Raw genomic sequence first — 27,612 nt, forward strand, 5'->3', positions numbered from 1 at the left:
AGCACGCTTGACGAGGTTGCCCTCATCTACAGTGTCGGACAGCTTGGAGCGGGAACCGTTTCACAGGGGCAGACCTAGTGCTCAAAATACATGTACAACGCGAAGAATAGAAAGCATCACCACGGTTACAACAAGCTCCATTCGTTAACTTACGCGGGTATGTAGAATGGCAGTACACTGGAATTGAACTCGGCACGGGTATTGAAGACGAGCACTTCACTGGTCTATGCGGCAGTTTTGTCTATCGGGAATGGGTGGGCTTCCGTGTTGAAGACGATCTCATCCAACGCCAACATCGAGTCGTCCGAAAAGAGCAGGAATAGATACTTGAGCGTCTCAGCGATGAAGAAGCTCTCCATTTCGTTGCGGAAACCAACATGAATCGGCCCCTTAGCCACATTGCCGATGCTGGCATACCCGCCGCGCTCTAACCGGCAGTTCTTCTCAAACGCCCTCATGATGGCACGGCCATACTCACGGTATTTCTCGTCTTTCGTCACGCGGTACAACACCATCAAGCTTTCCACCGTCTCAGGACGAAGCAAGTTGAAGGCATCAGTAGCACTGACGGCAAGGTCTTCCTCAACGTTTTCCTTCATGTTGAAGTACATGATTTCGGGGGCGAGCTTCGATTCCATTTGCGCGTACATTTGGTAACAAGTCTCCATGAGCTGTTTCGCGAGGGTGAGGTGCTCTTCCGGCATGCCGTTCTGATATCCGAGCGCCAACATACCCGGCACAAAACACACCAAGTGGTCCATCTTGGGCTCAAACTTGCCATAGACGAGCTCACCAATAAACACGAGACCGTTGGGCTTTGAGGTGCCCAAGAGCTTGTCCATGATTCCGTCCACCGCTGTCATGTACTGCGTTTTGAACTTATCGTCTTTCTTGCCCGAAAGAAGCCACTACAACATACAGCTTAAGTTAGATCCTCTCCCTCCAACTTTGAACACTTGTATCCATACCTGCTTCAACAGATACTCGTAGTAGCTGTCACCATTAGCACCCAACGTAATCTTTGACGTGGCAATCTTTCCGCTTTGTTGGTTCAGTTGCACCGGCAAGAGTCCGTTCGTGTACTTCTCCTCCACTTGCTGCGCCAACTACATGTATCAATACAATTTTAGACGAAACGTGGTCAGTAACGATCCTAGTGCCACCAATACTAGCTCACGTACCGAGTCGGAAATGCGGTCCACTTGCTCCTGGTACTTCGAGATTCCCGTGAGCCGGGCGAGATACTTGAACTCCATCTGCAGCGTGCCAACCTCTGCCAACGACGGGGCAGCTCGTGTCCCCTTCGTCTATACACCACGAAAAAAAAAAACCATCAGAATCGCACCTCTTGACCATACCACCCTCCCATGATCCACATACCACAATGTCAAAGTCCTTGGCGGGCATGCCGTGGTCGTAGACCTCGAACGCAGGCGAAAGAGCCGTGCCCAGCTTGTTCGCGATGGTCAGCAGGTGCACGTGTCCCGACATGTAGTAGGACGACAGCAGTCCCCCCATGAGGCGGATGGTCGTCTCGAAGAAGCTGATGAAGCCACTGAGGAAGATCCGCTGCTCCATGTTGTTGGCCACCCACTCGCTGGCGCGGTCGAACTCGTCGAACATGCCCACGAGGTAGAGCGTGTCCAGCGCGTCCACGAGCGTGAGCGCCATGTCGTGGTCCGGCAGCCCCGTGCCCTTGTACGTCTTGACGTTGAGCGAGTCGTGGCCGTACGCGTAGGTGGCGTAGCCCTTCCAGGCCCACTGCACCATGTCGGCCACCTGCTTCTGGTCCTCGTTGTGCCTCGTCGGGTCGTACGGCGCGCGCCGACGCTGCTCCTCGTCGTGGGTCGGGTCGCTGGCCGGCGGCTCGAACGCGAACGCGTCCACGGGCGGCGCCGGCGCGGGCGTGTCGGCCGCGTGCTCGATGCGGCGCAGGTGGTTCATCCACCCGTTATTAGGGGTGTTCATTGCAGCCTGCCGGTCCACGACGCTGGAGCTCCAGAGCACCCACTGCACGACCATCCCCACGCACAGCAGCCCCAGCAGCAGACGCAGCACCACAGCCATGGACAGCGAGCGGGACGTGGACACGCCGCTGCGAGCGCTCCCACCGCGGCTGAAGCTCTTGGCGGGCAGCTGGGACGCGGCCAGCGGCCCCAGCGGCGGCTCGCGGATGTTGCTGAGACGACGGGCACGCGGCTCCATGCTCGGCGGGTTATTGAACGTGTGTGAAGGGGAGGGGTTGATGTCACTGAGGAGGGGGGATGAGGCATTGAAGAGGGGGAGGGATTTTGGCCAATGGAGACGGCACTTTTGAATTGGTAGGGAAGGGATGGATGGATGGAACGGAGAGCTGGGCACATGACGAGGAACAACTTGTTTATGCGTGTCAATTGAGAGCGAGCTTTGGGTCTGCTGGGCGGAGCGAGGAGGCGGAGCGGGTGGTGGATGCTCGCTTTGACTCGTTGCTCGGCTTGGTGGACTCGGCGAGCCCGTTGAGAACACAACGAGTGAGCGGCCCGGGTCTAGCGACCAGGGTCCCGATGCCCAATGGTAGCAGGCGTATCCATTCCGTGAGACTGAGAGTGGTTGCAGCCGATCAAGAGTGTTTCATCACGAGGATGAAGAAGCACAGCGTGATGAGCGACAGCAACAGGAAGATGCAGCGCTCCGGCCTCGTGTTGCGCTGGTACTTCTCGGCGCGATCGAGCTGGTTCAGCCCGGAGCGCATCCTCTCGACCACCTAGAGCAGTAGGAAAGCGGTCGAAGAACAGATTGTTAGCGTGGTGTGAGTGGAATGAGCAGGCGGGTCAGCTGTGGCGCTACCTGCTCCATGTTGTAGTCGATCCGGTCTATGAGCGTGCCCTGGTCGATCACCATCTCCGCGACTTCTTTGAACATGGTCGCTAGCGTTGCGACAGACTTGGCAATGCGCTGGATTTCGATGTCTCGAGCCCGGATGTCGTACTCAGTGTGGTCCATTGTCTGCGCGGTTGCCGTATTGCCGAAGCGAAAACTTTCGCCTGCTCTCGCCGCTCCCTTCTCCATCTCGTCGACGTCGAAAATCTCGCTCCCGAACTTCTGGAGCTGAAGTCGCTGAAGATACTCACGCTGCCGTGCCCGGAACTGGATGGATATCTCTTGCAAGCGACCGGCAATAGCACGCTGCGTATTCAATCGCACCAGCCGATCCGCAGGCGACGGACTTGGCTCCCCACCGACAAAAGTTCTCGTGATCTTCTTGAGCGAGCGATCCGCCTTATGAAACAACGCGGTGATCTCCTCGGTCAGACAATTGATCTCTCGCTCTTGCTGGATCTCCGAGTCGTCGAACCGGATCATGAGTCTTCGAGTATGCAGAAGTTGCAAATACTCCACTGGACGGCACAAGCAACGAACAAGACGACAATAGCGTCGCAAAGCTGTGAGTTAGCGATCTACAATGGAAGAAACCGACCCGAGCACGATCAAGAAAGACCTCGTACACTTGGCATGCAGCAGGCGGATTGATTCGTCTGCGCTGTCCGCAAAGCGCGTCCACTCGGGCTTATACGTCCCCATGCTCTCCTTCAGGGAATTCGCGCGCGTCCTGCAGCAGCGCCTTCTCCATCGCATGCGACTTGGCCCTCTGCAACTCAACACCACCAGTAGCATCAGCACACTTATTCGGAAGGCGCATCACCCATCCCCGCGCCGCCACCTGCTTGGACAGGAACAGCGCGCCCAGCAGCGGCGAGTTGTCCAGCCTCGGCCTCATCCGGAAGCGCAAGTTGCGCTTGCGCAGGTTCGCCCGCCGCTCCTGGAAGCGGCTCGTGAGGTCTCGATACGCCATTCTCACCACTATCCTACCGGTCGGCCATCACCACAAGCAGAAGATACCGTGGATCTTGAAGCGTCGCGCGCGCACTTCATTGGCTGTTCTTTCCACCAATCCGCGCCCGGAAAATCCGAAAGTTCAACGTCAAGGTGTCCATTGGCACGAAGGACCTTCACTCTTCCTCTTCCGCATTATTTGCGCGGATGCCCGCGGACACGGCGGACGCCCAAGGCGGCGTGGGCTCCGCGCCGCCGACGCTGCGCTGGAGCAAGCTGGAGACGGTGGCGCGGCGCAACGGCGAGGCTCCGACGCGTCGCTCGGGCCACTCGCTGTCCATCGTGGGCTCCAGCGGCTACCTCTTCGGCGGCTGCGACTACGCCGAGCCGCCGGGCCCCACCAACGACCTGTTCGCGCTCAAGATCAACGCCAACGCCCCCAGCGAGTGGGAGCGCCTGCGCTCGCCGCTGGGCGGCGCGTGGCCCCCTCCCAGGTGGAAGCACTCGGCCACGGTCGTGGACAACAAGATCTACGTCTTCGGCGGCTTCCACAGCAGCTCCACGCGGTTCAACGACCTGTGGGTCTTCAACCCCATCACGCTGGACTGGAGCCAGCCGGGGGCGGCCGTCGCCGTGAACTCGCCTCTTAATAGTAATAACACCAACACCATCCATCGTGCCAGTGTGGCCAAGACGGTGGCCCTGACACTGCCAGCACCCAGGGGGGCGCACACGGCGGTGGCTATTCGACGGAGTATCTACGTGTTTGGGGGCTACGGAGGCACGGGCTACGGCAGGAGAGACTTCGACGACTTGTACATGCTGCGCACGGACGACCTGAGCTGGACGAAAGTCACGTGCAAGGGCAAACCACCGGAGAAACGAGCAGGACACCAGGCGTGCGCCGTGGATGACTTGATGCTAGTGTGTGGAGGCTGGAATAGCGTCGCGCAGTTTAACGACTTGCATATTTTTGACTCGACCGTGAACTCGTGGACGCTCGTGGAAGGCACGCACATGGCCACGACGCTGCCGAGGTGGAACCACGCGTGCTGCGCCGTGCTGGCCATTCCACACGCCAAGGTTTTCGTGTTCGGCGGTGTGGTCGGAGAGGCGAATAACTACAACGCACAGGGGAGCTACATGAATGACTTGAGCGTGCTTGACACGGGTGAAATGAGCTGGACCATCCCGGAGATTGAGGGCACGCCACCCTGCGGACGAAGTGACACGACACTTGCCTACGATGATAAAGGCAGCCGACTGATTGTATTTGGTGGTTGGGCCAATGTATGGCTCAATGACATGTTTTATCTTGATGTTAGCTGCGTGGTGGGCCCGCCGTACGGTATTACGGGGATCTTCCCGGACTTTGGACCGATCACAGGCGGCACGGCTTTGGTGATCGAAGGCATTGACTTTGTCAACAAACCAGTGACAATCAGATTTTCGTGTCGGAAAGGATCCGTCGATGTTCCAGGTGAATACGTCAACGATCACATGCTAAATGTTGTTGCACCGGATTTCACAGCATTCCCGGCAGGCGATGTCCAAGTTCGAGTGGCATTGCAGGGTGACTCATTCACGACAACTTTTCAGACCTACAGCTATTTTTCTGTTACACATGCACCGCTATGCTTTGCGTACGGCCCTGGTGTACTTTCAGGAGGTGCCAGCGGCGAACCTACGTGTTTTATCATCCAGGCTAGAGATGCTCAACGTAACTTACGAACACGTGGTGGCGATGAATTCATCATTGAAGTGTCTGTTGATGAGTCGGATCCAATATTCCTGCCGAGTTTGCAGATACAGGACCTTCTAAATGGTAAGTATCTAGTGAGTTACACAGTACCGAGCCCGGGTGAATACCATGTTAAAATTGAGTTCCAGGGTACGTTCGGTGGCAATGCTGGCCCAATTCGTGGATCACCTTACAGTGCGACATTCGATGATATCGTCACCCGAGAGATGAATTTAATGACAGGGAAGCTTGTTCTAGACCAGGTTTTGCACGACCTACAAGGACTTCAGCAATCGACGCGGGAGTGCAATATTGGCCTCGAACAACCGCTGTCGGATCCAACATGGACGCCTGAACAGGTCACGGCTGCGTTGATTGGCTTGAAAGAACACGTATTCATGGTCGAGAAACGTGGAGAACAGATATCGTTATCGATTGAAGAACTTCGTGCAGAAATTGCCTTTCTAAAAGATGCGGGCATTCTGGTAACGAAGGAGCTTGATATTTTGATGTCCATTGAAATGGCGTGGGCGGAGGTCTTGAAGAAGGTTCCAGCTGCAAGCAATCGGATTGCCCCGTTAATTGCTACACAGAGTTTGAAATTCCGCGATGAGGTTGCCGTCTACCTGGAGGAGCTGCATACAAAAGAAGCACAGCTCAAATTGAAGGGCTTCTGGATTTTCGCTATTGGTGTGAATGCGGCGGTGGCATTGATCTCGGAAGAACAGGCAAGCGCTGAAAAGGATCAAATCGAATTTCAGAAAAAGAGACATATCGCTGAGATATTAGAATGCGAAGATCTGATGGAGCCGTGTGCATCCGTACTGACAGCTATTCAGCGAATACTAACGCATTGCCAACAAATGTGGGAAGCAATATCGGACGTGACGAGGAAAATTGATCTGTCGAGAGATATCCCGTGGAGCATGATTGATGGTATAGTATTGGAGGAGGAAGCAAAGGCATTTCTAGCGCTTGTTAAAGCCACCCACAAGGATATTCGAGACTGCGATGCATTCAAGAAGTTTGAACGACTTGTAAAAGACTTTCTCAGCACATGTCCGCTGTTTCAAGCGTTACGGCACCCATCCATGCGCAGGCGGCATTGGCAGGATCTTATCGCGGTTACTGGAAAAGACTTTGAATGTCCCGAAGACAATCCGTCCATGAAATTTGCTGACATTTTAGCTTTAAACTTGCACGAATTTCAGCGCGATGTAGAGGAAATAACGGATCGTGCTCAAAAAGAAGCCAAACAAGAATCCGTACTACAAGAGTTAGAAACACGATGGTCTAGCATTTGCCTAACCATGACACTCTACAAAGAAACAGCGGTACCGTTGCTTGCTATGACAGAGGATGATGTGGAAATGCTGGAATCGGACCAATTGCTAGTACAAGGAATGGCATCAGGAAGGAACAGCTTTTTCCAAGAGCAAACCCAGCTGTGGAAGTCGAAACTTATGCTTGTGTCAGAAACCGTTGGAGCACTGCTCGATATTCAGCGTTCGTGGTCGTACCTTGAGCCACTCTTCATGCAATCAGAGGAAGTGAAACGCGAACTTCCGGACGAAGCGACGAGGTTTGAAGACGTTGACGAGCTCGTTCGACAAACGTTACAGCAGATGTGGGAACAAGAACCACCTGGAAATGTCTTGCTTGCCTGTCAGCTTCCAGGTCTGCTTGCACTGCTCAATGATCTCCGTGCACGACTTGAAAAGTGTCAGCAAGCGCTGAAAGAGTATCTGGATTCGAAGCGCCGCTTATTCCCACGTTTTTATTTCATCTCCGAGGCCGATCTGCTCGACATTTTGTCAAATGGTAGTAGTCCACAAAAAATTATGGTTCATTTGGAGAAGGTGTTTTTAGCTACACATACACTGGTTTTGGAAAAAGAAACTGCTGGGGCAGCAAGCTCGATGTTGGCTACGCATTTCATATCTAATGATTCTGGAAAAGAGACTATTTCTTTTGAGAACAAGGTACAACTGGACGGAAAAGTAGAGCTGTATATGCAGACGATACTGGAGGCAATGCAGCGCACACTAAAAGAGCATGTAACGCGCTCAATCAACCGATTTCCTGAGCAAAATCGCGTAGATTGGTTGTTACAAAAAGTCCCATCGATTAATGAAGGTGCCGTTTCTAACGACAATATGGATGCAGCTCAGATTGCCTTACTGGTCGCTGGAATCGAATACGCAAGAAGTGTTGAACATGCTTTTGAGTTGCTTTCAAAGGGTCATGCGACTGCGATGAAAGAACTTCTCGAGAAGGTTGTGATCCAGCTCAACGATCTCATTAAGCTTACCCAAACTAATTTGCCAAAAGCGGATCGCCAGCGGACTATGTGCATGATCACAATGGATGCACACTCACGAGACATCGTACAGAAACTTCTCTATGAAGAAATTACAGCACCTAGCTCGTTTCTCTGGCAGTCGCAACTGAAACAACGATGTTCAGGCCAACTAAACAAAACATATTTGGAGATCTGCGACGCAACTTTCGATTACGGGTTTGAATACTTGGGGAATGGTCCGAGGCTCGTTATCACGCCGTTAACTGACAGAATTTATGTCACCGCTACTCAGGCGCTTCACATCCAGATGGGTTGCGCTCCTGCCGGACCCGCAGGAACAGGCAAAACAGAAACGACAAAAGACTTGGCCAATATGGTAGGCAAGATATGCTATGTGTTCAACTGCTCGCCCGAGATGGACTACAAAAATCTGGGAAACATTTTCAAGGGGTTGGCGAGTGCAGGAGCTTGGGGGTGTTTTGATGAGTTTAATCGACTTGCACCTGAGGTATTGTCGGTCTGTTCGGTCCAATTTAAAGCGGTGTGCGATGGAATTCGAAGTGAAAGCAGTCACGTGGTCGTAGAGGGTGACTCGGTCACGCTTGATCCCACGTGTGGCACATTCATCACCATGAATCCTGGATACCTAGGTCGGTCAGAGCTCCCGGAAGGCTTAAAAGCTCTGTTTCGACCTATTACAGTGATGGCACCTGATCTCGTGTTGATTTGTGAAAATATGCTCATGGCGGAAGGTTTCAGAGAGGCAAAGATGCTCGCCGCAAAATTCTTCAGTTTGTATTCTCTACTCCGAGAGCTTCTCTCCAAACAGGATCACTACGATTGGGGTCTGCGAGCTGTCAAAAGCGTGCTAGTCGTTGCTGGATCGTTCAAGCGAGCAGAACCCAAGTTGTCTGAACAGGAAATTTTGATGCGATCGCTCCGCGACTTCAATTTGCCAAAAATTGTCAAGCAAGATCTTCTGATTTTCAATGGCCTGCTCAGTGACCTTTTCCCCAATATGAATCTGCCGCGCAAAATTGACGTGTCGATGGAAAAGTATGTTCATGTGGCGTGTGACGATCGGGGACTGTGGCCTCATGAACAGTTCCGTCTGAAAGTTATACAGCTTGAAGAGTTGCTTGCAATCCGACACTGTGTTTTTGTGATGGGGCCACCAGGAAGTGGAAAGACAGAATGCTGCGAGACATTGATTACTGCTAGAAAGAAAAAAGGTGAGGATTATGCTACAAAAGTGGTTGATCTCAACCCCAAGGCAGTTTCCACTGAAGATTTATATGGATACATGGTGCTCGGGACACGGGAGTGGAAGGATGGTCTGCTTTCTAAGATTATGCGTGATGTTGCTAGTACTTCAGTGACAGACCCCCCGTCCGAAATGGATTGTATTGGACGGAGATTTGGATGCCAACTGGATCGAGTCAATGAACTCTGTCATGGATGACAACAAAATGCTGACCCTTGCGTCAAATGAGCGCATTCCACTAAAGCCCAACATGCGGCTTCTATTTGAAATTCGCGACCTGAAGTATGCAACCCCTGCCACAGTATCACGCGCAGGTATCTTGTACATATCGGACGACGATGGATTTCAGTGGAGATCATTCTTAGCCAGCTGGGTGGCAACTAAAGGCACGTCTGTTCCACAGCGAACTGCTTTAGGAGAAGCAATGAACAAGTACATCGATCCAATTCTTGCATTCGTCAAGCAGTGCTGCAAGACAATCGTGCCGATGCAAGAGATAACCATGGTACACACGTATCTCTACTTTTTTAGACGCAGTACTTGATGTTGAAACCCTCCGCGATTCAAAGAAAGTGGATGTCATAAGTGGTTTCATATCGGTGTGGGCATTTGGAGCTGCCCTCACAATCACTGATGACGGGACGGACTACCGCAAACTGTTTAGTGAGTGGTGGCGCAGCGAGTTCAAGCATATAAAGTTTCCAGCTCGCGATACTGTTTTTGATTACTGGCTTGACCCAAATACGCTTTCGTTTGACACGTGGCGAGCATCACCATACTTTAAGGCCGTCCACTTCGATGGATCTGTTGCTATGTCGTCAGTCACCGTTCCTACCCCCGAGACGGCTTCCATTACAAGCTGGCTGAGTATAATGGTTCGTGAAGAGCGTCCTTTTATGCTTTGCGGCAACGCAGGAACTGGCAAAACGCAGTTAGTTCAAGGATTACTCAAGAATCTTGATGTTCGAGTCTCCCCAACTAAACCAGGTGTTAGTGCTCCGACCTCATCTTCAACAACGTCTCCAGCTGCAGCTACAAAAGGACCAGCAGCTAGTATGAACATCAACTTCAACTATTACACTAACGCGTACGCACTTCAAGCTATCCTGGAATCAAAGCTTTCAAAGCGCGTTGGTTCGACGTTCGGACCTACAGATGGAGACCAATTAATTTACTTTTTAGACGATCTCAATCTTCCTCAAGTAGACACATATGGAACGCAAAGTGCTATCGCTTTACTTCGTCAATACTTGGATTATGGTCATTGGTATGATCGTGCGAAGTTCTCCATAAAGCAAATCGTGAATGTGCAGTTTGTGAGTTGCATGAATCCAAACGCTGGCAGTTTCAGTATCAACCCACGCCTCCAGCGGCACTTCGTAACATTTGCGCTACCTCAGCTAAGCGCTGCTAGTCTGCAAGTAATTTACACAACCTTTCTCGAGGGCTATGTGGCTGATTTTGTTGAAGATATCCGAAAGATGTCTCAACCAATTATGAAAGCAGCTCTGAATCTCCACGTGCAGGTGTGTAGCGCTTTCCGTAAGACAGCAGCCAACTTCCATTATGAATTCAATATTCGGCATGTCGCGAATGTCTTCCAAGGACTGCTGATGGCGAAGCCACCAACGTTTGAAGATCCACTAAAATTCGCCCTTCTTTGGGTTCACGAAACCTCACGTGTTTACGGAGATCGCATGGTATCAACGCAGGATTTAGCAAAATTCACGGCGATCGTACAACAGCAAGCCCGCAAATGCTTTCCTGCGCTAAATTTTACTCGATACTTCGCCCCCATTTCGTCCAGTAACGAAAGTGCGAATGAATCAGCGTTACTCCAGACCGACCCAATTCTCTTTTGCCATTTTGCCAATGGTTTACGGACAAACGAGTATGATCAGGTTGTGTCGTATCAAGTGTTGCATGCCACTGTGGAAGAAGCGTTGGCGGAGCACAATGAGTTGAATACGAAAATGGACCTGGTGCTGTTCAAAGATGCACTCGAGCATATCGCTCGCATCGTCCGCATAATCTCGAATCCATCAGGCCACGCACTTCTCGTGGGTGTTGGCGGTAGCGGGCGCAAGTCGTTGGCTCGTTTGAGCGCATTTATATGTGGCTATGCGCTAGTGGAAATTGCGATTTCTCAAGCGTATTCACTCTTAGACTTCAAGTCTGATCTTCAAAACATGTTTATGAAGGCTGGAGTCAAAGGTGACAACGTAGTTTTCTTATTTGATGACAATCAGATAAAGAATGAGCGCATGCTCGTGTACTTGAATGATTTGCTGTCAAGCGGAAATATTCCTGATCTCTACAGCTCTGACGAGCAAACGAATTTGATCCAGCAATTCCAACCGAAGATGATGGCAGCGTTAGCAGCTAGTGCCGCATCGGACCCAACTGGTGATTCGAACGGCACGATTGGCCTCGGGTCCGAAGGGTCTGAGAAAGAACGCGCTTGGCGGTGGTTTGTTCAAGAAATTAAGCGAAATCTGCATGTCGTACTCTGTTTTTCACCAGCGACGCCCGACTTCCGAATGCGAGCTCGAAAATTCCCAGCACTAGTGAACTGTTCCCTGATTGACTGGTTCCAGCCGTGGCCGAAAGAAGCGCTGCGCTCTGTAGCTGCCCGCTTCCTAACGTTTGATAATGACCCTCAGCTGAATACGGCCGACAATGTTGCAATGGCCATACAAAATTTCATGCCATTTGCTTTCCAGAGTACTAACACTTTAGCCAAGGAGTTTCTTTCTAATGAAAAGCGCCACGTGTACTCAACTCCAAAGTCGTATTTGGAGTGTCTAACGTTGTACCGCCGCCTACTAGCTCAGAAACACTCGAGTCACCAAAAGGCTATGCAACGCCTTCAAACTGGACTCGAGAAAATGGAGTCGACTGGAGAGATCGTAGCAACAATGGAAGAAGAGTTGAAGCGCACCCTTGAAGAGGCTGAAAAAAAGAAAGTTATTGTGGAAGAACTCGCTGCTCGCCTCCAGAAAGACAAAGAGCTCGTTGAAAATGAGACTGACAGAGCTAATGTTGAACGCGAGAAGTGCGCAGTGATTCAAGCAGACGTCTCTATCAAAAAAGCTGATACGGAAGCGGACCTCGCTCAAGCACAACCGATGGTGGATGCTGCAATGGCTGCTTTGGATACGCTCAATAAAAAAGATCTTGGAAATTGCAAGACCATGGCTAAGCCTCCCGCAGGAGTCGGCGACATTTTTGGTGCTGTCGTGGTGTTATTCGCCGGTGTTAATCCAAACATTATCGTCCAGAAGAATGGTAAAGTAAAAGACAAAGATCGATCTTGGGAGGCCACGAAAAAGGCTTTGTTAGGCAACATCAACGCCCTGGTAGAGGAGCTAAAAGGTTTCAAGACACTTGTCGACAACCAGCAGGTTCCTGAAATCAATTGGAAGGAGATTCGGCCATTTTTGCAGCTCGAGCACTTTAATGTGGAAATTATCGAGAAGAAAAACTCGGCAGCCGCAGGACTCTGTGCGTGGGTGATTAATATCGTTGCGTACTACGATGCAATTATCGTAGTTGAGCCCAAGAAGCGTGCACTAGAAGAAGCTAACGAAAAATTACGGGTAGCAAATGAAAGGCTCGAGTTGGTGAATCAGAAGGTTGCGGCGCTGGAAGAGAAGCTGGCAACTTTGACCAACGAATTTGACAAAATAAACAAGGAGGTCCAAGACGCTATTGCTCTGCTGGAAAGAGGTCGCTTACGAATGGAGCTCGCCCGGAGGCTGGCTAAAGCGCTTGGCAGTGAGAGCGAACGATGGGCTCACGAACTCGAGCAGCTCCGTGTAAGTGCAGAGATGTTAGTGTGTGATGTCGTGATTGCAGCCAGTTTTGTCTCGTACGTTGGTGCATTCACGAAGCCTTTCCGTGATTTACTGATCAATGACAAGTGGTTACCGTTTCTTCGTAAATCGCTGACTGAGAAGCCATCCAAAGCCGATAAGGACAAACCTACATCAACAACGACTGTTATGTCTGAAGATGGCAACCCATTGCACATTCTGGCGACACAGTCTGAAATCGCTGAGTGGAACACCAGAGGGCTTCCAAGTGACCGCGTGTCGGTTGAAAATGGAGCTATCGTGCGAAATAGCACTCGCGCTCCACTACTAATTGATCCGCAGCTGCAAGGAATATATTGGTTACGAGAAATGGAGAAGTACGCGAGACGCGCTGCGCCCAGTTCACTTCAAGTAGTGCGCCAGGATCAACCCAACTTACCAAATCTACTGGAGACAGCTGTGGAACGCGGCCACTCTGTGATCGTCGAGAACATAGGCGAAAGGCTGGAAGTGTGTTTATGGCCAGTCATATCCCGATCCACGACTGTGCGTGGACATAAAACCATGCTGAAAATGGGGATAAAATGGTGGAGCTGCACCCCGATTTCCGTCTGTACCTTCACACAAAGCTGTCGAATCCTCACTATCCACCTGAACTGCAGGCAGAGACCACAATGGTCAATTTTGCAGTGACCCAACAGGGTCTAGAGGACCAACTATTGTCGCTTGTCGTACGCAAAGAGTGGCCGAAGATGGCAAAAGTGCGTACAGCACTCATCCATCAGCAGAACGAATTCAAAATCAGGATACAGACATTGGAGGACCGAATCTTGTCTAGTTTAGCGGATGCCGAAGGCGACGTGACGGAAAACGTACAGGTGATAACAGACCTAGAAACTACCAAAGCCACTTCTCAAGAGATTGCGAAGAAGGCTGCCAAGGCTACGGAGTATGAAGCTCAAATCAACGAGCTTAGCGCAAAGTACCAGTCTGTCGCGAGCCGAGGGGCTCTGCTTTTCTTCATCATGGATGGATTGCACCGCATGCATTCGTACTATGTGTACTCGTTGAATGCTTACGTGGTAATATTTCAGCGCGGTATCGACCTAGTTCAGCCAGAGAAAGATCCAGGAAGGCCACCTTCATCAGGCGGCGGTGGTTTGCTTGGTCGCTTAAAAGCGGCTGCGAAGAAAGTCATTATTTCGCAACGCTTCCAGTGGAATGCGGACTTGCTACTTGCCGATCGAGTTGTGGAAAGCAATAGCGAGCAGGATCTTGATGAGCTAATGAAAGAAACGGATCAGGAAGAAAAACCATCTTCTGCCCAGATCGAAGCACGCTGCACTCAACTCAAGACATCCATTACAGACGTGGTTTTCAATTACATACGCCGTGGTCTATTTGAAAAGGACAAATTAACATTAGCTACTCAGTTGTGCTTTTCCATTTTGCAAACGGAAAAGAAAATCGATGCGATTGATATTCGTCAGCTGGTAACCTGTGGAACTGCAAACGATATGGGATCTGGAATGGGACTGCTCAGTGAATGGATGTCGGAGACAGTTTGGCTCCGTGTGCGCAAACTCGAGGAAAATATCGCTAGCCTCCAGAAGCTTACCACATTTATGCGGTCCGACAGCGAAGAGTGGCGAGAGTGGTGTGACGCCGAGAAACCGGAATTAAAGCCTATGCCGGGCCAGTACAAGACCTCGATTACTCCAATTCAACTCCTGCATATCATCCGAGTTCTGCGCCCCGATCGAATGATATTTGCATTGCGCTCATACCTTGGCGATACGTTCGGGAAGCAAATGGTCCAACAACCACCATTTGACATGGAAGCCGCTTATCAAGAGACTAGTGCCTCGACCCCTATGTTTTTCGTGCTATTTCCCGGTGTGGATCCAACGTCGTGGGTCGAGACGCTGGGTAAGAAGTTTGATTTCATGTACGAGCGAGGAAATCTTATCAACATATCTATGGGCCAAGGTCAAGAAGAGTATGCTGACAACATTCTAATGAAGTTCTCACGCGAAGGCAACTGGGTAATTCTGCAGAATATTCACTTAATGCAGTCGTGGCTTCCCAGACTTGAGCGAACGCTGGAAGTCTATTCGGTGTCTGCGGACCAACGATTCCGCTGCTTCCTGTCATCTGAAGGACCTGCGTTAGCTTCGCTCAGTAATCTCCCGGAATCACTTCTTCAAAGTTGTATCAAGGTTGCTAACGAAGCCCCAACGGACCTGAAGAGCAATTTACGACGGGCGTGGGCGAACTTCTCTATGAAACAGCTCGAAGTCTGTGCTCAGCCTAACGAATACCAAGGGTGCTTATTTGCGCTATGCTTCTTCCATGCACTTGTCTTGGGACGACGGCGATTCGGCTGCCAAGGTTGGAGCCGCCCGTATAGTTTCAACACAGGCGACCTGTTGATTTGCTCCGACGTACTCCGGCGATATCTCGATACTGCAGTGACAAGCCGGTCAAAAGCCTTGCCATGGGACGATCTTCGATACATTTTCGGCGAGATCATGTATGGAGGTCACATAACTGATCACTGGGACCGAATTACCAACAACACGTATTTGAATGAAGTCTTTACGCAAGACATTTTAAAAGGAAAGGAGCTCACAGCAGGGTTCAAGTGTCCGGACCCGTTCACTTTCAGCTATTCCAAGTATGTTGACCACATTGAAACACGACTGCCAAGCGAGTCGCCTACAGTGTATGGATTGCATCCAAACGCAGAGGTGGGGTACCTTGTAGAAGCGTCCAGCGATCTATTCACTACGATTGCAAAGTTCCAGCCCACAGCGGGTCCACCAACACCTGGGGATGGCTTGGTTGCTAGATCTGTATCCTCGGCTGCAGCTTCAGGGATGTCAAAGAGAATACCCAGGTATACGCGGTTATTGAAGAGCTACTAGAAAAGCTTCCACCGGAGATTGATCTAGCAGACTTGCAAGCCAAAGCGGAACCGCTTCTTGCGACCGATCAGTCGCCTTACGTTGTGGTTGCCCTTCAAGAAGCGGCTCGTATGCACGCGCTACTACACGAGATCCAGTCCAGCTTGATAGAACTGACAAAGGGAATCCAAGGAACGTTAAATATGACGGAATCCATGGAGGACCTCATGGAGGCCCTCTCGATCAACCAAGTACCCGGCCGCAATGTTCTGCACATGTGCTCGTGGGAGCGATACGCATGGTGGTCCCGTAAATCGTTATCACTGTGGTTTGCAGACTTGCTGGACCGTATCCAATTTCTCTTGAACTGGACCAGTGAATTCAGGTTACCATATTCAATGTGGATATCCGGTCTGTTCAATCCAACTGCATTCCTTACCGCGATCAAACAATGCACGGCACGGACCCACGGTATTCCACTTGACTCCATGGCCATTGAAACTCATATGACACCTATCGCCGAAGCAGAGGGAGCGGAGTCATATCCTGAAATGGGGGCGTACATTCATGGTCTGTTCATGGAAGGCGCGCGGTGGGAGTTCCCGATGAAGGACGGTGAAAAAACGTCGCCGTTTTCGTACGAGATCGACTCCACTCCTTGTGGTGGCCATCTCGTGGATCCCATGCCAAAGGAACTGCTACCTGCGGCACCTGTAATCTACGCCCGAGCAGTTGTCATTGATAGCAAGTGGGAAGCCACTGCAGTGGGGCACTTTCGTCGAAACAAAGATGTGTTCGATTGTCCTGTGTACCAGACAACACTTCGAGGACCAACTTATGTGTTCCTTGCGACTCTCAATACCATCGATCCAAAGGCAAAGTGGATATTGGCAGGCGTGGCGCTTGTTATGCAGAGGGATTCCTAGCTCAATTTTAACGCAATGTATTTTGTTAGGAAACTTGAACAACTAGTTTCGCTCAGCCATTTCGAGTCAGGTAGTTAACCCGCGTTACGCCTGCTTGGGGTTGAACAGCTTCGGCATTTGCTGCCAGCACTTCCAGTAGTTTTCGTCGTTGTGGTCGCACTGGAGAGCATAGTCCGTGAGCTTAACCAGGTACGTCGACTCAAACATGAACGCAAGTCCGCCGTCGAACTTCTCTGGCTTGAGCTGCGCGTTCGAAGCAGCGAGGAACGTCGCAGCGTCAGGTCCGTGAGGCGTGTCGACACTGTGGAGAGAGGCGCCTCCAGGAGCAAAGCCGTCTTCACCTCCTTTCTTAGCATCGTAGGTGCCGTAGATCATTCCCATGTACTCGCTCATGCAATTGCGGTGGAAGTACGGAGGGCGGAATGTGTGCTCTTGAACCTACGCATGATAGGAGTGTTAGCAGATTCGTACGAACCAGAAAACACTAAACGAAGTCACGTACCATCCAACGAGGTGGGAAAATGACGAAGTCCGCGACAGCATTTCCAGCCTCCTCCGTCTGGCACGTGAGGACGCAGTAAATAGAGGGGTCCTAGTTGAGGCAAAGTAAGACTTAGGTTAGTACCAAAAAAAAGCAAACCCTCCACATTGCTATGACTCAGGAGCTGAGCAACTTACCGGGTGGTCATAGCTCACAGAGTTCATCGTGCAGAACTTGTCGAGGTTGTACTTGTACGGGACGTAATTTCCGTGCCACGCAACGACGTTGAACGGCGAGAAGGCCATCCGAGCGGAAAATACTTGGCCTCCAAACTGCACGGACACAAAAAGTGAGACTTGCGTTCCTAATCGCAAATTCAACAGCAATAGCAGCTTCAGCGCACCTTGTTCACCACCAGGTATTCGGCCTCACGATCTTCGTAGAAAGCGCTCGGATGCTCAAAGTCGCGCGGATTGGCGAGTCCGTTGGCTCCGATAGGTCCCAGATCGGGAAGGATGAAGTGGCGGTTGTACACCTCCAGAATGTAGCCGCGGGAAGGTCCGTCCAGCTCGACCGAGAAGCGAATACCGCGCTAAAATACCATACCACGTTAACCCTACACGTACGCACAATAAATTATCATCCCCACAAAATAATACCTGGATGACGCAGATCTCATGCGGTGACACCTTGAGCTTGCCGAATTCCGTCGTGATCTTCAGATCGCCAACCTGGGGGACTGAAATTGCACCAAAACCAAATCCAGAAACGTCAAGCTCAAAACATTTCACAGTTACAGATCAAATCACCCATAACATACCGATCAAAAAGTCGCCGTCCGAGTTGTAGAAGCACTTGTCCTTCATCGACGTGTTGGCGGCGTACATGTGGATGGCCATGCCCGCCTTCATGGTCGGGTCTCCCGCTCCACCTAAACAGCAACCACCAATGTCAGATTTTGGCAAAAAAACGACTACAAAAATGCGGCACCAACTACAATAATTGACCCACCGATCGTGCGCAGGCCGTCGATGAAGTCGACCTTCTCCGAGTCCGCCGGGAACGGCATGGGTTTCCAGCGCATCTGCTGCGGAGTGAGCTTCTCCTTGGCGAAGTCCGCCTTGACGAACGGGTGGTCCACCTCCTGGTACTTCTCGTGCACGACCGGCGGCAAAATACGGTACAGCCAGCTACCGGAGCACGAAAAGCCACGAATACCAAATCCTCAATTCCAATTCTGCCACTCAATAGTTTGACACTTGGGCACGCACCTGCGCTGGTTCTTGTGGCGCGGCATGGTGAACGCCGTGCCCGAGAGCTGCTCGGCGTACAGTCCGTACGCGCACTGCATCGGGGACAGAGAGGTTAGATATACCGGTGCGAATCTGATGGGGCACCATTGTGTCACAAACCTTTTGTGGGTTGTTCTGGCCCTTGGGCAGCGCATCGGGCAGCGCCTCCGAGCAGAAATCGTTGCCGAAGCCCGGCAGATACGACAGAGAGTCCCAGGTGGCGTCGGTCATGGAGCTTGCAGGAAGGTGCACGTGTCTCGGCGAGTGCTTTTCGGTAAATGAGCTCCTCGATGGAGTGTGCGCAGCTGGTACAGCTTGAGCTTAACACCATCAACAGTATACAAAACCCAAGTGTACGTGTCGAGGTTAGGGGGGATAAACTTCAATATTGGACGCTGTCAAATGCGAGACGCCGCTAGGTGGTCATACGTGCATTTAGACGCCTTGCCAAGCTAGCACTCGTGCAAACACCTTTCCCGAGCCAGGCGAGCCGCTCTGAGCACTCTTGGGCGAAGTACGTTGATCAGAGCAGCACCGTTCATGGGCTTACTTGAAAAATATATTTACATAGTCGGGATGTGGCTGTTCAAACATGGCTACACTTTGAGATTGACACTTTGGTTACCATTGATTTGCTAGTTTCGGCTGGAGTATCCTTTCGTCGAGTGTGTATCGTCGATACCGCTCCGCAGCGCGGTCTTCAACGAAGTTCCCGCTTCTCGCATCGAAGGAGCTAACCGTTTTCGCTGGAGATGCTTGAGGAGAAGGCACCACCACTTTTCGAGTCATCGCCTTGACCCCCGCGCACAAAATGCAGTTGGCAAGGGAGTGAAGAGCACACTTTGACTGGGATGAGGTCTCGGCTTGCGGAACAGGAGTCTGGTAGCTGGTAGGCTTGCCAGACGACGAAATCGCAGCACTGCTGTAGGCGAACGTCGAAGTCGCATTCGTTATTACCGTCGTTGCTGCTGCCGCGAGTTGTACTGCGCTAGCGGGCGTGTTGCTGGCGCTACTCTTCAGACAAATGAAGCATCGTAGCAGCTGATGCCGGTGGCACGGACCGTCTTGGGGCTTCCGATTCGCTTCGGTGGTCTTGAATGCGACAGTGACTGATGCCGGCTGACGGTGCAGAGCAGCCTCGGTTTGCCGCATACCCTCATTTACCGAGCACAGCATGCATCCTGCAAGCTTGTGCTTTTCACATGCCTCTTGGGCACGCGGTAGCGGGGTGTAATTGAAACTACCAACGCTAGCATTTTTGAACAGTGTCGCAGGCTCTTGTTTCGATGCGGCGGTACTGCAGCCACTTGCTGGATTCGGTGACCACGGCTCGTCGCGATTTTCCTTTTGTTCATGCTTTTGGGTCAAAAGTGCAGGGGTTGATTTGGACAGCACTGAGGATGCCCACTCGGGGCTAAAGCTCTTCGCGATGGCAGCTATATTAGAATACTTCCACGAATCCGCGAAATGTATTTCAGCCACGTCATTCCGATTTGGAGGGCAGGTAACAGGAGATACACACAATCCAGAGGCTTGGTGCCATGCTGCTTCGGATCTGCCTAGATCCGGCGATTCGTCGGCTTGATTACGCACCGTTGTTGTTTCCCACCTTTGTGTTGCATCAGTTGACAAGCTCCTGTCCAGCGACTGTGTTTCCACTGATTCCTCAAGTTGATTTGTTACATCGTACGACGGGTCAGTGAGCCGAGTCTGGTCATGCGCAACCTTGCTTATCGCTACGGACTTTTGGTGTTGCCCTTTACTTGACCCGAGAGCGTACCGTTCCAGCACTTGCTTGTATGTTCGAGCAGCGGTACCATTATCACTTCCAACCCGCGTCAGATTTGATCGTGACCGAGTTTTCTGCATAGTATTTTGCCTTGTCGCGGAAGAATTCGACACAGGAATCGTATTATGACGCTTCGATCCCTGAGCAGGCGTGCTGGTAGCAAGGTCCTTCAGCGGGTCGCAAATTTTCGAGTCAGCTTGCTGCTCCAGATCCTTCACGCGACTTTCAAGTGCCCGGATTTTCTTCACGTCTTCCTCTCTCCACCTCTGGAAGACGGCATTATCTCTCGACAACTTTTTGATTTCCTTGTCTTTTCCCTTTAGTTTTTCCTGGAAGTCTCGTTGCAATGCTTGGTGCTCCTTCAGCCGGGTTTCGTGCCGCCTTCGCTGTTCACTTTCTAATCGTTCTCGAAGCTTCACAATCTGTATTTTCGCCATCAGCAAGTCTGTCGAGCCATCTGTCACCTCGTTCAGTCGAATTGTCTGCATCACGGACCTCGCCCGATCTGCAAAGTGTAAGGTTCGAATCGTTTCGTCGCATGACTGCTGCGTTGCGTTCACAGTAGCTATCAGACAAGACTGCGTATTACCACCGAAAGAGTCCTGTAAAACACGGGTCAACGTTGAATCGCGATATGGGATATGCTTTCTCCCAGCTTCTGTAAGCGCCGCAATACAGTTTCCAAGAGCGGATAAACTCGTGTTGATATTCTTCAATTCTTGTGACTGTGCGTCTTCCATTTCCACGTCAGTATTCCATTTCTCGGAGCCCGCTAGGTCCACCAAGTTTAATCTTGCTCGTCGGAGAACCTGGCCATCACCATCAGGCGCTGCGCATTGTGTCGTAACGTGGAGCTGTACGATAGCATGGCTTCTGCTACTCGATAGATTCGACTCCGTCTCGCGCACGCACCGATTAGTGTGGCCTTGGTGAATTATCTGCATGGCATTTGAGAACGACTTTATACGCTCACTTGACAGACCTTGAACAGTGACGCTTGTCGTGCCCTCCAACGTGGGTTGCTCGCGAATTAGCAGGGGCTTTTGCCGCATGCGATCAGTGAGGAGATCAAAGAGACGGTCATTGTAGATCTGCAGGAAGCTGAGATGCAACTCGACTTGGCAGTTTTTCTCCTTCAAGGTGGCTGCTTGGTCGAGCAGATAGCTGAGTGTACGGGGAACGATCCCCCAAGACGATTTAACCATTCGAAATGAGTCGCTCTCGCCTTGGCTTGCAACTCCTTCGCCAGTGCCTTTGTCTCTAGGTGAACCCAAGTCACGCCCAAAAAGAGTGTGCGTTTTGCCGGTGCCAGTTTGTCCGTATGCAAAGACAGTGGCGTTGTACCCCTCCAAACACGCCTGCACGCTTGGTTCTATTGCAGCAAACACGTCTTCTTGTGTCGCAGCTTCCATGAACACTCGATCAAATGTGCATTCCGTGACCGTACTGATGCTCCCCTGCGCAGTTGATGCTTGCACACACAAGCTGGTTCCTTCGTTTTCGCCCACCGTGACTACAACCTTGCCTTCAGAATCGGAAGGCGGGCGAACACGGACAACAACCTGGATTCTTCGATGCAGACTGACATCCGTGTTTTCTTCACTCTGGGAAGTCCGCCTGTGTTCATCATCGGACATCGATCCGTTGCCAACATCGTCGACATTGCAGGGATGGTGCAGTGCCTCAGCGTCTTCTCGCCTGTCGGTATCGTCCTGCTCGGGCCTTTTCAAAGCAGCTACCGACTCAATGTCGAGTTCTGTGGTCGTCTGCTGGCAGTTGCTACCCACCTGACCTACTGCCCCGTCCTCCAGATCAACTGCTGAATCTTCATTATTAGAAGCATCTGACTGCGTGTCAGAAAACAACTCCCACTCATCGCAGTAGTGTGCGTCTTCTCTGCTGTCGATTGTCTCCGTCACTGAGGCTGCAGTAGATGGTGGAGAGCGGTCAAACACAGCCACTGACCTGCCTCCTGTGCCCGGCTGCATTTCTCCGGTGAGTTCTCCATCATCTGCCACCGCCTCCAGGACACTCGTATCACTCATGTTGCTACAGGAAGCACGAGCCTGCTATATGACATCACAAGCTCACTCAAGAACTTCAATACCCGCAAATACCACAATGTACTCTAAAAATATGCGACCGTGTTGGCCGGTTGCACTGTTATTACCACAAGCCTCGTACAGCAACTCATACTTAATCCTGCAAGCAGCAATTAATAACAACGGATGAGAATGGGAGATGCTTCTAGCTCATCGATGAGCACGTACCACCAGTTCAGGGAATTGCTCAGCGACGGCAAGTTCAAAATCACTAAGGTTTTTGGGCACGGCGAGGCTTGCCCATATCTTCTTTTGAGCATCCAGCTCATCGTCTTCTTCGCTTGCGTCTGCACCTTCATCTTCAGAAGCCTCTTCTTGATTGAAGCGCAAGGACTTCCGTCTAGAACTCCGTCGATAATTACGGTCACCGTTGCTCGATGCATCAGAATCGGCGCGTGTTCGACGGCGTTTGGGGCTTCTTTCGGGAGTAGTTGCAGCTTGGGATGCTGAGCGTTTAGCTGCACGTGTGGAGTGACTCCCTGCTGCAGCACGCGGACTGCTTCTGACGCGGTTTCGTGGGGACGGTGGCGCTGGCTTAGCGCGATGCGGTACGTCAGTTAACGTTTCTCCTGTAAGCTGATGATAAACCTCCTTCATCTCGGCGGATGGGCGCTTTTTCAGAATTATTTCTATCGATGTCTCCATGAGTGGCAACTTGCAGAGATTTAATAGACGCTTGTGCTGGCGGTCGCGCTGTCGAGACATTTCAAGCAGCATCCGCCCACGCTCAAGTGAGCGGCGCAAATCTTGCAGCTGACCCAATATTTCTTGGGTAATCCAGGACTGGCGGTTTACATCGAAAGCAGCATCCGCTGGCGGGTGGGCTTCACAATAAAACTTCCACTCTGTGCGATTAGATCGAGCGCAATACAGTTTTTTCTGTGCCGCGCAAATCGGATGGAATCGGCGGTGGCACTGAGCACAATTGGCAAGGAGTCCCTCTTTCTTATCGCACAATTCGCATCGAGCAGACATACCCTCAGGCTTAAGAGTTGGCGCGTACGAACACAGCATGTGATGCCTCTTGACCGTTTTAGTTTTCTGCCACTTGCTGCAGTACACGTGAATCCACCTGTTCGATGCCGTAGGAGTCGTCGCCACCCCATTGCTCTCCAGTGCGTATTGCTGCGCCTGCTGGTTGTTGCTCTCGGGGATTATTTGGTTTTGTTGCTGTCGCTGCATGTTCTGATGAGCTTGTAACCATAGTTGCTGGCCCCCACCAGGTACTGGCCGAATTGCAGTAGCAATTGACTTTGAATCGGGGAATGCCTGCGAAGTCAAATGGTTTGATGCAGCGGGTGGATCAACACAAGGCATCAAGTAATCCGTTGCCTTCGCGCACACGACACACGCGGGCGATTCCTTACCACCCGTTTGCGTACACCGTTCGCAGATCCAGTTGCTTCTGAATATCGAGGCGGATGAGCCAATGTCAGAAATGCAGCACTCTGGGTGGATGTAAACGTTGCAATACTGGCAGCGTATCATAAACTGCCTTCGATGGAGCATATTCACGTCTGTAAGCTCGCCAGCAATGGGTGCGCAATACTCGAAACACGCTGAGCAAACTGTCATGTCCGTCCAATCGATTGCATTTGGATCATCGTCGGTTGCAGTGATCTTGCTCTCGGCCGAGAGCACAGCTTGTACGATTGACCCAGACAACAAGGATGACTCGTCACCCACTTGTTTGTTTCCACAACTATAGTTATCCTTGTTTCGCATAACGAAGTAGGAATCAATCCGGAACCTCGTTCGACGACGTCGCTGGGCAATCTGCTCGGACGCTGGGTAATGATCCGGCAAATGACTTGAGCAGTACATCTGGAACTTTAATCCAGCCCCCCCACCAGCATACACGTACCTACCATCTCCAAGTGAAATTGTCATGGGCAGTCCGTCATACCAACCGCAAAGTGGGTGGAAAGACGTAGAGCATTTAGGGTGGCAACATTGAATGGTGCGCCCACAAGCTACTCTGCAGTGCACGCACAGGCTGCCCAGCTCTAAGGCAGGAACCTCGGGGTTTTCATCAGTTTTCGTACCAACATGCTGCCCGCCCGAGGCTTGTTTAATGCGCACGTCGATTTCTTCAGCAGAGTTTACGAACCGCACTTGATTCGTGGTCCCAACCAAACTAATGTCCGAAAGCTCAAACAAGTTGCCAATCCACACTTTCGGACACCACAGGGCACACACAACATGCACCCACTTTCCGTCAATGGTACGTTTGAAGGCACCGTCACTTAAAGAGCAAAGTTGGCAGAATACATCGGTTGCAGGGTCGAGTCCTTCCCGCGTAGCGCGACATCGGTCGCAAATAAATTCATTGCTGGGAACCTTGGCCATTCCGTAGCAGCGCTGGTGAACCGCTAGCTCGCAACGATCGCAGAATATAATTGGGTTCGTTTCAGGAGATTGACCGTCGAAACACACAACACAGGTACCATCGTCGATTGCGTCGTCCTCATCCTCCGTAGACCCCTCTTGCTCCTCATTTTCAGATGTCTTCTTGTCATCCTCTTCAGGTTTATCCCCACTTCTGTATCCAATCAATAAACTTGAGCATAATCGCTTCCAGGATGCGAACTCGTGATAGTACATGTCAGTTATTTGAGCTTTAAGCTGGAACTTGCTGTCTTCACTCTCCTTTCCTTGGAGTCTTTTGTACAATGTGCGAATACGATAGCGATTTTGCTCCGTCGTATCTTTCAGGTACTCCATGAGCAAGTTAATTGCTGGTGTCAGTTCATCAGTCAGCGCGGTATCAGCAGGAAGAGCCAAGACCGAGGACTCGTGAGCGATCGTTTCAGGGGTTTTCTCCACAGGAGTTTCCTTCACATGGTCACAGGCATCAAGAGAGATCAACAATTGGTCATCCTTCGCCAAGGGAACTTTCTTCGTCTGCATGTCGAACCCGACCAATGTGGACATAGCGTCGTGTTGGAAAATGCTAGCAAACGTCCCATTATTTGCAGCATGCTGATGCATCGTGGTTCCATTTTGGTAAACGCGCAGTGAATATTTACAATTCATTGCGGTGTCCTCTCCGTTCGTGAACTGCACGCGAATGTTAGCTTCTGAGCCTTCCGGAACGTACTTCGAGACAGAGTCGACGGGCGGTTCGGTACTGGGCTGTGTGCACTCAGGGTTATGGCAAATCTCAATCATCGGCTTAGCGAGCGGGTCGCTCAAACATCGACAGTGACTTGCTCGCATAAGGAAGTCGCACTTATGCGCGAATTTCTTAAGCGTGAGGGCCTGTTTTGGGTCTTCGGGGTTTCGTTCCAGTCGTAACGTGTCTCGACAGTGGATATCAGACGCTTGCAGCGGCCGCCGACGCGTAGCCTTCGCGATATCCTCCAGTTTCACGCCGCAGAGCCCCTTGGACAACTGTTCCATGCGCTTCTTCTCAAGCACGCTACTGCTGAAAAACTGGTTCTCCACCACCTTCCAAAAGTACGTCGAATCCATGGGGGCTCCGCTATTCTGTCCGGGCCACGAGGCAAACAGCACGTCCGTCAAGTCCGCTTGCTCGGTATCATCCAGAGCGCCGCCACCACCGCGCGGCGACGTCATGTTGTTCTTCCTCTTCATTGCATGTCTACTCTTGGGGCACGTGTTCTTCAGGTGGCCCATCATGTGCGTCTCGCGCACGGACTCGCCGCACTCCGGGCAGGCCCGCATGGGCGGCGCCTGCCTTTTGTCCCTGCTCTTCTTGGGGCTGCTCTTGCTGCGCGTCTTGCCGCCTCCCTTCTTGGCCGGGGACTTGGCCTGCTTGTACGCGATCTCGGCGGGCTTGACGCCGAGTCGGTCCAGCTCCTCCTTCCTCCTGAGCGAGTCCTGCCTGGCCAGCCAGCCCAGCAGGCACTGGGTCTCGTGGCTGTCCTTGTTGGGCGCGCTGGCCTTGTTGGCGCAGAAGCGGCACTTGAGCTCGGCCGACGGCGGGTGCTCCAGCAGGAACTGCTTGACCTGCGGCAGCTTGCGCCACGAGTTGTCCACCATCTCGTACCGCGTGGAGGACACGTCGGCCAGGTGCGTCTTGCAGTGGTACACCTGCTGGTTGTCCGTGTTGTAGCCCGTGAAGAGCAGGCTCGAGGGCGCGCGGAAGGCGCACAGCACGTGGAAGGCCTTGGCGCAGCGCCCGCTCACGCACTGGATGCAGCCGCCGCGCAGGCCGCACAGCAGGCAGCGCAGCGTGCTGCGGCTGCGGTCCAGCAGCGAGATGTCCACGGCCTCGTCCATGGCGCCCGCCAGGCTGTGGGACAGCTCCGGGATCCAGTTGATGCACAGCACGTGGCACCACACGTCGCGCTGGGCCGTGAGCCGCAGCGCGCCGCCCGCGACGGGGCACACGGCGCACTGCGGCGTCGGGAGCGGCGCGGCGCTCGCGCTCACGTGCTCGCAGGCCTGGCAGAGCCACGCGGACGACGCGTCGCCGCCCGCGAGGCTGCGGCCGTAGCACTTGACGTGCACGCGGATGAAGCAGCGCGCGCACTGCACCAGCAGCGTCCCCTGGTAGTCGTCCACCTCCATGCAGATGCAGCAGGGCTCGCGCGGCGCGGCGGCGGCGGTGGGGGGCATGGCGGTCGGCGCCCGAGACGCAGCGAGAGTGAAGGTCGGCCGGTTTCCTGCGCTCGGTCTCCTGGTCAAGGGCAATTCTTGGACCTGCGGGAACGGTGTGGACCACATCTGCAGATTGTTAAACAGCATAAAACGGCGTCGTGGAATGCGGGGAGGACTGGTATTTTAATACCGTGCGTTGAAGTGGTGTATTAAAATACACCACTTCAACGCTGGAAGGCTGGACGCCGGCGCTCATACCTCTCTGCTCGGACATGACCGAGGATACTACGACGACTAAGCAACGATACAGGACGCGGCGGAGACACCAGTGCTGATCACTATTATAGTTGTGAGTCCGTCGTTGTTCGAAGCGGTGGCGTGGGCTTGATGTGACGGTAACCGCAGAGCAGCCATGATGCATCGCAGGAGCAGATGCGAAACAGTGAGCGAATAGTCCACTTTGCAATCACACTTAGTAAGTCCAACATTATTGACACGCATTGGTCATCGGGATGCAGGAGATCCGAGCGGGGATGGAGATACATAGGTACCGATCTTGCAGACGCTGACTAGCATCCAAGTGCCCCAAAATACCAATTTAGGTTCTTCTCGGAT

At 52.1% G+C, this 27,612-nt stretch overlaps 6 protein-coding genes across 6 annotated transcripts; 1 reads left to right on the forward strand and 5 right to left on the reverse strand.

The window, feature by feature from the left end:
• Positions 1-224: 224 nt before the first annotated feature.
• On the reverse strand, positions 225-2,205 carry IUM83_18371 (Mannosyl-oligosaccharide alpha-1,2-mannosidase; the record flags this gene model as incomplete). The annotated part of the gene is made up of 4 exons (XM_067943366.1): positions 225-908; positions 969-1,106; positions 1,182-1,307; positions 1,381-2,205. 4 exons carry the CDS (start codon positions 2,203-2,205, stop codon positions 225-227), a joined length of 1,773 nt encoding a protein of 590 aa, XP_067784848.1.
• A 394-nt stretch (positions 2,206-2,599) lies between these two features.
• IUM83_18372 (syntaxin-like protein) lies at positions 2,600-3,342 on the reverse strand (the record flags this gene model as incomplete). The annotated part of the gene is made up of 2 exons (XM_067943367.1): positions 2,600-2,743; positions 2,827-3,342. 2 exons carry the CDS (start codon positions 3,340-3,342, stop codon positions 2,600-2,602), a joined length of 660 nt encoding a protein of 219 aa, XP_067784840.1.
• Positions 3,343-3,547: 205 nt separating this feature from the next.
• Positions 3,548-3,832, reverse strand: IUM83_18373 (syntaxin-like protein; the record flags this gene model as incomplete). The annotated part of the gene is made up of 1 exon (XM_067943368.1): positions 3,548-3,832. The coding sequence occupies one exon, from the start codon at positions 3,830-3,832 to the stop codon at positions 3,548-3,550; it is 285 nt and encodes a 94-aa protein (XP_067784849.1).
• A 188-nt stretch (positions 3,833-4,020) lies between these two features.
• IUM83_18374 (dynein heavy chain) lies at positions 4,021-13,266 on the forward strand (the record flags this gene model as incomplete). The annotated part of the gene is made up of 3 exons (XM_067943369.1): positions 4,021-5,293; positions 11,950-12,991; positions 13,167-13,266. 3 exons carry the CDS (start codon positions 4,021-4,023, stop codon positions 13,264-13,266), a joined length of 2,415 nt encoding a protein of 804 aa, XP_067784851.1.
• Positions 13,267-16,851: 3,585 nt separating this feature from the next.
• IUM83_18375 (homogentisate 1,2-dioxygenase) lies at positions 16,852-18,771 on the reverse strand (the record flags this gene model as incomplete). The annotated part of the gene is made up of 9 exons (XM_067943370.1): positions 16,852-17,205; positions 17,270-17,359; positions 17,446-17,580; positions 17,652-17,840; positions 17,908-17,987; positions 18,069-18,179; positions 18,260-18,438; positions 18,520-18,593; positions 18,661-18,771. 9 exons carry the CDS (start codon positions 18,769-18,771, stop codon positions 16,852-16,854), a joined length of 1,323 nt encoding a protein of 440 aa, XP_067784850.1.
• Positions 18,772-24,404: 5,633 nt separating this feature from the next.
• On the reverse strand, positions 24,405-27,015 carry IUM83_18376 (kinesin-like protein; the record flags this gene model as incomplete). The annotated part of the gene is made up of 3 exons (XM_067943371.1): positions 24,405-24,409; positions 24,477-24,605; positions 24,879-27,015. 3 exons carry the CDS (start codon positions 27,013-27,015, stop codon positions 24,405-24,407), a joined length of 2,271 nt encoding a protein of 756 aa, XP_067784866.1.
• Between the last annotated feature and the right edge of the window lie 597 nt (positions 27,016-27,612).

Source organism: Phytophthora cinnamomi (genome assembly GCF_018691715.1).
Source record: "Phytophthora cinnamomi strain GKB4 chromosome Unknown Contig84, whole genome shotgun sequence".
NCBI classification, from domain to species: domain Eukaryota; phylum Oomycota; class Peronosporomycetes; order Peronosporales; family Peronosporaceae; genus Phytophthora; species Phytophthora cinnamomi.